The 13,018-nt window shown below is 35.3% G+C and overlaps 1 protein-coding gene across 1 annotated transcript; it reads right to left on the reverse strand.

Moving 5' to 3' along the window:
* Positions 1 to 1,253: 1,253 nt before the first annotated feature.
* rgs4 (regulator of G protein signaling 4) lies at positions 1,254 to 6,979 on the reverse strand. Its single transcript, XM_038291736.1, has 5 exons — positions 6,807 to 6,979; positions 6,462 to 6,569; positions 5,012 to 5,076; positions 2,199 to 2,362; positions 1,254 to 1,704 (listed from the first exon to the last, which is right to left on the reverse strand). Exons 1-5 carry the CDS (start codon positions 6,848 to 6,850, stop codon positions 1,468 to 1,470), a joined length of 618 nt encoding a protein of 205 aa, XP_038147664.1. The 5' UTR covers positions 6,851 to 6,979; the 3' UTR covers positions 1,254 to 1,467.
* Positions 6,980 to 13,018: the final 6,039 nt, after the last annotated feature.

The raw sequence follows: 13,018 nt of genomic DNA on the forward strand, positions 1-13,018 counted from the left end.
AACTAGTAAACTTTATTACAAATGTTATTCCATACATAGCATGCAATAAAACATCACTATATCAGATATTAAATCATAAACATAATTCCCACTAGATTTAGACACAGTGTAGAGATCATGTCAAGATGTTCATGCAGCACAGCTGATTGGTAATTTATTAAAGTTGAATATTTTCAAAGCAATAAGAAGAGGCATTAGAACATCCATTTGCTTTCAAAAACAATGATGGTATATTTAAAAAGACTACATAAAAATGGGAAGCTTTAATTGTACATCCAGTAATTATACTGATAATATTAACAATAATGATTATTGTGTGCATCCTGACAACTACATTTCATTTTAAAACAGGTGACTGTTTATTTTATTCACAGAACGCAGTTACTATGCTTTATAGCAATATATCCATGTTTTAATACTGTTTGGTTTGTAAATAGGTACCAACCAAATAAATATTTCCTTCTATATCTATTAATAATTTTGAGCTGTGACAGGGTATTTGAAAAAGAATCAAAATGCACAGAGCCCAAAGGAAAATATCTGCACTTTCTTTTTTTTTATTTTTGGCAACTTTGATTTCTTTGGTATTGAGTTTTAACTTTTTGGAAAGCTTTTTGAAAACTTTTAAAGGCTTAAACTCCACTGTGTGACAAACTCCTTTATTATGCTGCATTTTCAGAATGATTCTGCCATATATTAAAACCCTAAAATTTAACAGACTTAACAAATGAGCAAACTAAAGCCATTATATTATTTTTTTAGGCTTGAAAGGGAATTGAGTTTGTCAGCATTTAGCCTTCATGATTGTTTGGATGGGGATTTGAAGTGAGTCTTGTAAAACAATTGACTGTAGTTCACACTTTTTAGATTAAAGTTTATTTTTGTTCCTGTTTCAATGTCAGAATGAAAGTGCAGAGAAGTGTCTTGGTAGTTTTAAACACTGAATTAAGTTTTTCACTTTGAGCGCAAAGTTTCACGACATTTAAGACCACACGGGAACATTAAATGGACAAGTTTAACAGTCAATGGAACTTTCCCTTCTTTGTAATCTTTGTTCAAGGGTCTTTTTTAAGTTAAAGCTTCTTAAGCCTGTCTGTTGGCTGGAAGTAGGTTGGGAAACAACCTACTTTTTTCTCATTTTCCTCACTTAACACATACTGTATTTGTGAAAACTGCATCTTTCATTCTTTATAATATAATGCAAAGTCTCTCCATATCAACCTCTCTGATTCAGAAAAACACGACAGAATGTATTCAGAGATAGAAAACATTACACTTTTATTGAATATATGACAGCTAAACTCTGCAAGTAAATAACAGCAAGTTGAGTTTGTTAAAGAAAAGTCATCCAAAATAGGAATCACCCTTAAGGTCAAACTCTTTCTGGCTATTTGTCCTTCTTAGTCTACTTCTCTGCTGCACCTTCTAACTTTGGCACCTGCTTTAAATCTTCTTGTCATTCCTAGTTTAGGCCCCACCAGCTAACACCTGCTGGCTATCAACCCAATCACATTCTTTTTTCTCTTGAGCAGTATTCTTCTCTTTCTGACACAGATCCTGAATATGATTGGATTTTAAGAACCTTCTGTAAGAGTCCTTCTCCATTAAAGTGTAGATCATCTTCTGAGCCTCGTCAAAACAAGATGGACTGCCGCTCTCAATTCCCCGCCTTGTCTTTTCTCTTGTAGCTGCATCTAAGTTTACCTTTAATGAATGAAAAGGAAAGAAAAAACAGAAGTTCAAGATACTGAAATAAAATGCATTAGCAGTCTCCCTATTTTACCTTTAGGTGTAATACAAGAAAAAAAAAATTTTCTAGCTTAACTGTAAATCATATGTGATAATGCTTTATACTTGTGTTTTGGTTTCCCTTTTGCAACAGTGGCAACAGATGAGAGTTCAAAGGGGGAATTCTATGTTGACACATGACTGGAAAACTCAAAAAAAGTAAAGAAAAGAACAAGGAGAAGCACAATAGAGAAGTTATTTCACTAAGATTATTTACATGTTATGTCTCAGGCAGCCTTATTATGTTTTTTCAAGGAAGGAATTTTTCTTTCTTTTTCAGCTCTCCTTTATTTTTTGCTTTTTGATATCAAGTGTTCATTTATTAATACTCAATTAATAAATGAAATGAAAAATGAATAGGTGATCTGATTCATTTGCGTTGTCTTATCTGTTAGAATAAATTTCTTTACCTCATTGGGAGCATCTGCATCAACATACTGCTGGTAGATTTGCTTCGCTTTAGTTGCCAGCTTGGAAGGTGACGTCTTCTTATAGTCCTCACAAGCGATCCAGAAGTAAACATTTTCCTGGCTGAACTCTGACTTTAAGAAGGTGGTGAAGACTGTACGACCCACTAGAAGTAAAAGGAAAAAGAAAAAGTTATATAAAATCAAATATACTTTTACTAAAGAATTGTGAAAAACAAATTAATATCATCTTTTTTTTTGCTTCTTCTCCAAGCTTGAAAAGAAAAACACACTCAATAGTTCTTCATTTCTTTTATTGTTTTGTAACTAAAGCAAAGTTTTCCCTACTTTTCTAAAATAAGATAATGTACTTTTATATAAAGCTTTCAAAGCATTTACATAGTGATATATGATTGTGTTAAATGTCAATTTTAAAACGACCCGGGTTCGAATCCGGCCTGTGTTCCTTTGCCGCATGTCCCTCCTCGTCTATCATTCCCCCTTTCCTGTCAGCCTAATGTCGAAAAAAACAAGCCACTAATGCCATGAAAACTAAAAATAAATAAATAAATTTGTCTGTTGAAAGCTAGAAGAACTAAGAAAGAATTTGTAAAATTTTTCTCAACTTCATATAGGCTACTTAAGACCCGTAACTTAAATTCAGAGGCTATCAAATATTGAAGACTTGATCATAATTAAGATGTTAATTGCAGGCCTACATCCTTAATTTACACTTTTGAATCATCTGAAAGAGTAATACTGTGGCGAAATGGAAGGAGTCGTTCAGTCGTGGCGCATTACACCCATCATGGCTGGGTGTTTTCAAGCTTTCTGTGTGTTTTGTGCTATGCTTTTGGCTCAACAGGCGTTTCACTCCTCTAGAGCAGGCCAGCCATGAAGCTGGGAAATCTAAACTTTTGTAGCTGGATGCAGAACGTTGACTTTTATTATTTTTTATTTTTTATTATTTATTTAGATCCCCTGATCTGGGATCTAATTAAATCTGGGCTGTCTGGGAGACTGACATGCAAGTCGTTATTGCATTGACATGGCTGTCAGCATAAAAGTCTGTAAAATGAATATACATATATAAAGGGGTTAAACTCCTATGATTAATGACTGAGATATGGCAAAACTGTTTATAAATACCTAACTCGACTAAAAATGGCAAAACCTGCAGGCCAAAAGTATTCCAGTTTACAATATGGTAATTGCAGTTTTTACCACAAGCCTAAAAAATGTTTTATATTCACGTTCAAGTGCTGCAAACAGCACTTTCCCCCGTTAGTATATGTTAGTCTGCTACTACGAACAAATAATATTTAAGAGGGATCATAATCCTGATGAACTGACTGCCCAGATGGTGTTTTTAGGTATACTTTGTAGCTTAAAAACATGTTAAAATTACTTTTTTTCCAATTCATCTAACAAAATAAAGCAAAGCCACTCTCTATATTGCAAGGGGAAGAGCACAGGAGCTCAACAACCAGAGCGCCGAACGTCCACAGTCTAGATCGTCTGACTTCAAAAGCGCCCAAGGTGAAGGGTTGGACTCCTTTATGACTCTGGAAACAACTTTTGTGGGAAGGCAACAAAAAACTGCTGCTATTTTTCAAATCTGAACACCATAATTAACAAAAATTAACTAATAGTATACATAAATTGTATTAAAACAAAATAAATATAATCATTCTTCTTTTAATCAATATTTTCTTTTATTTCTATTTACTGGTATTCAGACAATGAAATACATTTGCAACAGTATTTCTTTAATCTCTCTTAGAAATAAATGCAGATTGTTCCATTGGCCACGTAATCAGACAATAAAGAAGATTGATTCTTTGAGTAACAAAGTACTGCAGAACAAATAGACGGGAGCCTCAGCTAAAGACATAATATCATAAAACATAATGGATGCAGCTGTGCTCATCCAAACTTCCGCAAGACTAAGATGATAGATAGTGGAAACTGATTACGGTAAACAAAATCTTCCAAAAGAAGATCAGGTCATTAGAAACTGACAGATGGAGGAGGAAAGAAGGAATGACAATGTTGGAGGTCAATGACTAAGTTCATGGGATGCATCATGTCAGAACTCAGCTGGTTCCCGCAAGGTCATTGCTCTGCTGTCTTTACCATACACTCGGCAAGATTCTCAGAGGACTTGGATTAGCAAACACACATACAAGCACACACAACGCAGACACACAACCTCTGCACTGGTCATATTGCCCTGAGGGGCCTCTCAGCAGTGCCTTGTGACACGTAGCAAAAGCCCAGAGCCTGAGAAGCGCCTTTGTGTGTTTGTGCTTAATTTGCATGTTTGTTCAGACTATCAAAATCTGCCTTAGTTCTATTTCCAGAGAAATCTCCAGGGTTGCATTATTATTTGCGGGAAGAGACACTTAATGGGTAATCATGATAAGGTAAAAGTTAATTACCCACTTCTCAGGTTCCTTTTTCCGGTTCGAACCTTAACACATGGAAATTGCAGTCTTCGAAAAGCTTATTGACGACCATTAATGAGTAAAGTGTTTGTCTGGCTCTTGTTTGATCATGTTCCCATGACTGCTGAAGTCTTATTGTGTCTAATGAAAACCATCCTGTTGTTTATATAAAATACTTTCCTCTTGTATATAAACCCCAAGAGACCTCTTGCTGAGAACTCGTTGAATCAAGCATGACTGTAAATACCAGTGTAACTGGTGTCATCAAGTTGCTTCAGGCCGGTTTAGATCTCTATCATTACCTGGACTTTGCCTGATTCTCCCTGAGTATCTTTTATATGTATTGATGTGAAACTGTAATGTACTCACGTTCACTGCTCATCACATGACTGAACGACTCCTTCCATTTCTCTACTTCAGTAGCATCAGGGACCCTGGAAACAACAAATGTATTTTTTTTTTTTTTTTTTTTTAGAATTTATATGTACAAAGAAACAGATAATAATTTTCTGCTTTTATTTTATATGTTTACTAAGGCTGACCTAGGGATTCTGATGTTTTTTTATTTTCTGTTTTTTCAGCTTACTAAATTTGATTAATCTTCTTATTTACAACATCTTGAAAAAATAGCTAAAAGTTATTCTAAAAGTTATGTTAACAGGTTGGTTTATTTTTCACTATGCAATTTTGCCAAAAAACATGTTTTGAAGAAGATAATATTAAACTACTGAACATTTCATCCACAATTTACTGTTTACACTGTTCATCATCTGACCTTTCCACCATGGAAAATAATGGAAATAAAATGCCTCACTAAAATTTCTGGTCTTTGCAACTATAAAGGTCATGAGAAGAACAGCTATATCAAGAAATAAGAAACCTAATTTCTATGCACATTAATTTTCTGAACTAAGTATTGATTATGTGTCACCTTTAACAGATGGGTTATATATTCCTAAAAAGGAAAGGTCAGTGCCATCACCTTCTCATAAAGGACAATTACAGGCTTGTAATGGGAATTACACCTGCGGGCAGATCAGGGTCAAAACAACACCTGCATTTCCGCAGGTTTTCCATGTTTAAGTTTATATTTTCAGTAAAAACAGTAGAGATCATTAAAAAAATTTTGAAGTATTTTTAGTCCGAACTGCTACAGAAGAAAAGAGAAAAAGTTGGTGTTTTCAACAACCCTTTAACACAAAACATTCTCTTTGAACATAAATCAACCCATCTGTATTCTATTTGTCTTTCCCAAATAGAATAGAAATAGAAATAAATATTTTAATTTATTTAAGAAATCCAAGATTCCATCATTTTAAGAAGTTAATTCAAAGCTAATGGTCCACCAACCCTTTTCAAGCATAGAAGCAGGAATTAATCATAATGTTCAAAAGCACATTTAAATCCAGTTAAAGCAAAGTTTATTTTATTATTTTTTTATTGTGTTTAAAAACAACATACTACTCTAAGATGGAATAGACCAATGATGATTAAAAGTAATAAGAACTAACCTTGAAAAATGATGCCTTAATGCACTATCAACAAGTATTTTCCTAGATTAAAACTGAGCACAATTCTTGTTGTAGATGCTGCTTCAAAAATACGCACGCTCTTGTTTGCTTGTATGTTTATCTCCACTGTTTGCTTTTAGAAAGATATTTGTATAAATATTTTTGTAACATGTGCAAATATACAGTTTTATCTATATTTTATTAAAAATCACTAGGATTTATTTTCTTTCTTAAGACAAAATAAAAAAAATCACAACACCAGAGTATTAAAAGTAAAAGACATAACCAAAATATAACATTATTCTGACCTCTTTACAGCAGCCGTCACATTTTTTTCCTTTATCTCCTTCTGATCTGCAGCATGGGGTTCAGGCTTCTGCAGTAAGAAGCTTATTTTGTGCTTGATATCTTTAGCGCTGAGGAGACATGAATATTGAACATTTTGATTTGTTTGCAACAAAAAAAATCTAAATATTCTAAGGTAGAATATTTGTAACAAGATTAAAACATTTTTTGTATTAAAGTTATTTAAAAAAACTGAAATATTTGATCTGTCTTGTTAAAGCTAGTGTTACAGAATAAGAGCAGACATGATATTTGACTTAGTTTACATAGGCAAAAATCCTTCTGCTGTTTAACTGCTCTGAGCTTACCTTTTCAGGCAGGTTGCAGGAAGGGTTGCAAGTCCTTTACACATGATGGAACGCTAAGAATCCAAAAGTCACAACTTGTTTTTTTCTCAATGACAGCAGGAAAGCCACTGAGCGATCGTGGACAGTGGAGTTTTTAGAGTGGCGTCCTTCAGTATTAAACAGCAGGCTGTACTTATCTCCACCCCCAGCAGTGATTTATACAGGAAAAGAGGGGAGAGAAAGCCAGCCAATCACTACCGATGAAGAGAGAGTGAAGAGACAGGCAGAGTAACACATGAGAGAGGGAGGGAAAGACAGTGAAAATACATGAGAAATGTAATACAGATGAGGGTATAATCAGCCCAAACAAAAAGTTCTATTGGGACCATTCAGGTATTTTAGGAACTTGCAAAGTTTGCCCTATGAAGGAGACAAAGAAGACAAACCCTTAATTATCCAAAATCTAATCCAGGCTTTGGCATTGACGTATGCCTGTACTTCTTTTATTGCATTAAATGAGGTATTTCTGGGAAAGCATCGTCATTTGTTTTCATTGAAAGATACAAATACAATTTCACTGAGCATTCACTGTTAGATATAAGCCTTTAAAACCATTCAAAAACATTTTTTACAATTTTACATTTGGTCAATCTCAAACCTAATGTTGATTTAGGCACCAGCTCATTTTATTTGCAATTTTTAATTATTAAGATCCGCCGATTTAAAAAGGAACATATAAACCTTTTTATTTTTCTGCATCACTATGCTGAACAAATATCATGGGACTTTCCATACATCAAGCAAGAAAGTACACCAGTTCAATTGAGGTCCAATTACAGAATATTTATCACTGAAACACTCTCACTCCCTATTCAACAGTAATTCACATAAGGATCAAATATTTGAGCTCTAAGAAGAGGTCTTTAGAAAACAGTCAAAAAAGCACATTCCATAGAATTCAAGAAAAAGAGAATGATCCTTTGTGGACTGTACACAAGAATAGAGAGCAAAATACTCAAATATTTGTTTGCTTTTTGGAAAGTTGGGACAACTTTACTCCATTTATGCTTGATTCAAAGTTCTTTCTAAAACATACAATATATTTCACCATTCTAAGTTAACAGTCTTAATACTACAGAAATTTATGCAACCATTATATGTAATTTCACTTGCACATAACAGTTGTTGATTTAATATACAGGTTAAGGCCTGAAATAAATCACATCAGAAAGCCTTGCTTATGAATGCACACATTCTTAAAACAGAGATAGGGCAAGGGCAAACAAGAAGTAGAAGAAAAGCTAATGTTCCAAGGTGGGGGGAAATATGGGGTGTGACTGTGGAAAATAGTGAACAGAAAACATAAAAAACTTAAAAGACAAAAGAAAAATTGGATCCACATTAGAAAGGGGAAATCTGTTTTCTTGTATTTGATGCTGCAATTTTGTTGGTAATATGAATGTTATAGAATGAAGGCTCAGATAATATTGACACATGAAAAATAACATACCAGATTCCTCAAGGCTCCATTCTGGGGCCCCTCCTATTCAACATCTACATTCTCCCCTTAGCTCAGATTATAGCACACAAGATCAGTTACCATAACTAAGCAGATGACACACAGCTTTATATCACAATTTCACCAGGTGACTATGAACCCATCAGAGCGTTGGCTAGATGCTAAAAACAGATCGATACATGGATGCACCATACAGTAATTTTCTCCAACTGAATAAAAACAAAACCAACGTAATAATTTTCAGACCAAAGGAAGAGAGATTCAGAGTTTGCTCACAGCTTCAGCTACTACAGCTAGAAACCACTGATTATGGCCAAAATCTTGGTGTCATGATGGACTCAGACCTGAACCTTCAGAGGCACATAAAGGCAGTTTCTAAGTCAGCCTTTTATCACCTGAAAAACATTTCCAGGATTTAAGGACTAGCTGGATCTAGAAAAACTAATTTATGCATTTTTATTTCATTTAATTAATTACTGCAACAGTGCCTTCACAGTTTTGCATAAAAAGTCAGTCAGAGAATATAATTTAAAATCCTTCTGTTAGTCTATAAATCACTGAATGGAGCACCTCAATACATAACAGATTTGTTGTCAGTGTATCAACCTCCCACACCACTCACGTCTTCTAGTTCAAGCCTACTCTGTTCACCCAGAACTAGAACCAAACATGGAGACACAGAATTTAGTTCCTACGTTCCACTAATTTGGAATAAAATTCTAGGAGACTGGAAAATTGCCTGAGTTCTTCTAATCAAAGTTAAAAAAACATTTTTTTTAGAGCTGCCTTTGACTGTTTAAGTTAAACTATCAACTGAGGTCTCATTACTTTAAAGTTGTGGTCCAACTGATTTCTACTTATCCACTTTTATTATGTTTTTATTTTAAATTAATTCATTCGTTTTCTGTTTAAATTGTGTAAAGCACTTTTAATTTTGTCTGTGCTGAACTGTGCCATACAAATAAACTTGCCGTGCCTTACATTCCGGACTGTAATGACACACCGACACAACATCTAGAGCTTTTATGCTTTGTGCAGCTTTTCCCCCATCGGTCCATCCATCTTTTGCCTCTTTTTCTGACGGGTTGTGGTGGGACCTGTGCTTATTTCTGGCAGTCTATTGGTGAAATGCCGGGGATACCCTGGACAGGTTGCCAGTTTGTTGAGGGGCAACAGAGAGGCACAATACAATGCACACATACACTCACACCTAAGGACATTTTAGAAAAGCCAATTAACTTTACAGTCGTGTTTTTTGACTGTGGGCCGGGGTACCTGTAGAGAACCAACACATGGACAAGAAGAATATGCAAACTGCATCAGGACCATGAGCATGCCAGAGGTACTGGGCCGCAAATCAAACTCTGAAACTTCATGCTGTAAAGCAACAATGCTATAGACCGCTCCATTGTGTAGCCCGGAAGCTTTTTCCACTGTACCTTATTTTTTTGTCTGATGGTAGTTACATTACAGGCCAAAAGCTTACAACACCACACAAAATGTAGAAGTAGAAAACAAAGCTGTTTCCAACATTTTTACAGCCTCTACTAGTTATCAAAGAATGATAGTAATTTCTTTCAAATATGTTTTTCTTATCTGTTTTTTCAATTTATATCTATCGGCCAACTTATACAATGTCTTCAGATTTTTATTTCAATATACCCTCGCCAGTGCACATCGACATTGTCTTTTCCATGTGGAGCTATTTACTGGTATCAGGTAGCTACAACTTTTTTTACAAGGTGCATGGTGTGGAAAATCAACCATGCAGAATGGTGTGGGTGCTACAAATATTAGCAATTTGGGTCTGTGGACCACGCATACATGTCAAGCATAAACCAAGCCCTAAGAATTCTGACCTCATTAAAAGCATTAAAAGGTTTCCTAATTTTGCAACATTAATGACATTTTAACCACATCCAAAGATTCAGAGACTTTTTCATTTTACTTTTTTAAATTAAGCATAAGATGTTTTGATTAAAGTTGGAGAAACACTGACCAGTTTTACAAGGTCTGCATAGACCGCACTTGTTAGGGACAAATTTCAGAAGTCTGAAATGCCCCACTAAACTGTTTGGCCAGCTTTACACTGACTACCTGTCATGTTTATACATTATCCATCAGAAATAGGCTCGATCTGAATTGCTGATAGCCAACTAAGGGGAGAAGCATGCAGGAGCTCCACAAAGCTGGTGGGAATTACTGTATTGTTGAATGACATTCATTTAGGATATAATGGAGGAAACACAGGTGATGGTCTATGTGAATGAGGAGTCAGTGCGAGAAGGGGCGGAGCCTCACAAGCCTGTGAGAGAAAAATTCAAACAAATCAACTTTAGCCAAACAAAGTTGTTGAACTTGGGGGGCCGATATCCTGCTACATGTGGCTGAATCCTGATAATGACTTACCAATTAATTAAGCTGCATTAAACCACAGACACAACTAAAATTGCAGGAGACTTTCCCAGAGGACCAGTGTTTGGGTATCTTTGTTATAATTAGATGAATCGATCCCCTCAGTGCTTTAAACTCCCCAGACTACCAAGGGAGTCGAACACTAAGTCAGATGGGGCTGCTCTGAAATGTACGAAAACAGAGGTCTTCAGCCCAGGACCCATTGTCTTGCATGTGTTAGATGTGTGTCTCTGCTGCACTACACCTGAAACAAATGGTGGCATTACTTCCTCAGCAGTCATGGGCTTCAGAGGTCAGTTAATCACCCATTTATTTAAGTTGAGGCAGGTGAAAGAAGCTAAATGTCCAGGACAGTGGGTCCCCAGGTGCCAGTGTTAAAGACCCCAATCTGATATGAAAGATATGCACAAAGTGTGTATTTTCTTGTCACACTAAGTTTGTATAGCTATTTTTAATATAAATTTTCATCTCTTTTGTTAGGTTGTAATTCCAAACAATCCTCAAGAACTCATCTCAAGTAAAATACAAACCACCTGGTCAATTAAAAAGGATTAAAGTATGATTTATTTGCTGCTAATTGCAAAGCCATTTTTCAAATAGATGACCCTGTTTGATTTTTGATTTGTTGAGATAAGCCAATCACTAAGACAAATGAAGAAATATCTTCCTTCAAAGATCACTGGGGGCTTGTTGTGCTTCAGATTATCAGTTTTTCAACACAAGGCATCTGGTTGTTATAGGAGACAAGTAAATATCCCTATAAAGAATCAAAGTCACAATTTTACCCTACATATAACCACCGAAGGGAAGGCAGATTCCCATTTCATTCTTCAAAAAGTAAGTAATAAAATACTGATGCATCAAAATTTAATGTCTGTTTATTACAGCGTTTAAGGTTTCTTAGATGAGCTGTTTTTACCTTCAAATTTTAAACCAATTCAGCTTTTATCTATCTGTACCCTCAGAGATTAAAAAAACATTTTCTAATTGGAGAATTGTAAATTATTTGTACCCCAGACTGACGGATTACAATGTCTTTTTCTTAAATAATTTGACGTTTGCAATGTATATAATGGGTAATCATCCCTTGCTACCCTGGTCTAACATGCAGAAAGATTTTCACTCCTGTTAAGGAAAGCTATGTGTCAGGCTAATTTAGTTAATTAGCTCTCTCATCTTCTCTTGAAAGGAAAGCCTATTTCAACACCTCCAGTCTTGCTTGCAGCCAATAAACTAATTAGACTGAAAAACGACTAACCAGACTGAAGTTCTTGGAATTCTGTGCTCAGTTGTGAGCACCATTTATTTGTATAATTTTCTTTCCTTCTTTAGCTGATATATAAAAGAGGTCTGAAAGAAGTGATCTGAATAATCAAAAAGAGAATCAAGAAAAAATGTAAATTTTACAATTTGTATGGCTCATGTGTTAGCATTCAAAGCATAGAGGACAGCCGGTGCTCTAAGAAAGGGAAAAGATTTAAGGAATTATATATTTTGGCTGTTTATTTTATTTATTTTTTAAACTGGACAAAATTAATTGTACATCCTATATATAACCTTCTACAAACTGCAAAACAAGATGTAGCAAAGGGGTATTTATCCCTTTGATTGTGAGTGTTACATCATCCAGAGCTTCAGGTATGCTCCCGGTATGCTAAATTGACCAAAGAGGAAGTCTAAGAGTCTAAGGGTCTAAGAGTGACTCAATTAATCTATTCAAAGGCTAAACCAGTCCAAGCCAGAATCAATAAGGGTGCCAAGACCTGAAGCACCCTCTTGGTCCTAACTCGCATCCTAAAAAAACTACAGGCCCCAACCAAGCAGGTCCTCCATCTGCAATGAGGAACATCAAAAATAGGTACAATGCAAATTTAGTGTGAGGCCTTCCCAGTTAGATAAACTGGAACTGCTTCCATGTATAAAACATAAACCTAACAATAGAAAGTCACCTGACTGCTAGCTTAATATCATCCATAGCCCTTTGTTAGTCAGCACGTTCAGACACCCACCTTAGGACCGTTAACCAACATCGTTACAACAAAAATAACACACATAGCATAGGGGTTCATCTATCCACATAAACAAATTTACAAATAAGCACTAAAAAAGGTGGTTTGACATCCATTTTTCATGCTGCCATCCTTGACAGACATCTGATCGTAGAACAGCCAATGTGTCCTCCATAATGTTGAGCTGAAACAGTTTACATAGCTCATCAAAGGGAATTTCTCACTTCCTTTCTCGTTTCTCATTGTCTCTCCATTTCTTTTTCATACTGAGCTGTCAGGGTTTAACATAT

This window comes from Cyprinodon tularosa, unplaced genomic scaffold (assembly GCF_016077235.1).
Source record: "Cyprinodon tularosa strain WSP-4 unplaced genomic scaffold, ASM1607723v1 ctg30, whole genome shotgun sequence".
NCBI lineage: Eukaryota > Metazoa > Chordata > Actinopteri > Cyprinodontiformes > Cyprinodontidae > Cyprinodon > Cyprinodon tularosa.

Excerpts from the sequence above, each read along its gene's own strand:
- rgs4 (XM_038291736.1), bottom strand. The coding sequence starts at position 6,850 with ATGTGTAAAGGACTTGCAACCCTTCCTGCAACCTGCCTGAAAAG. Across the intron at positions 5,077-6,461 it reads GTGACGGCTGCTGTAAAGAG|GGTCCCTGATGCTACTGAAG; the intron begins GTCAGAATAATG and ends TGTTGTTTCCAG. Across the intron at positions 1,705-2,198 it reads ATGCAGATGCTCCCAATGAG|GTAAACTTAGATGCAGCTAC; the intron begins GTAAAGAAATTT and ends CATTCATTAAAG.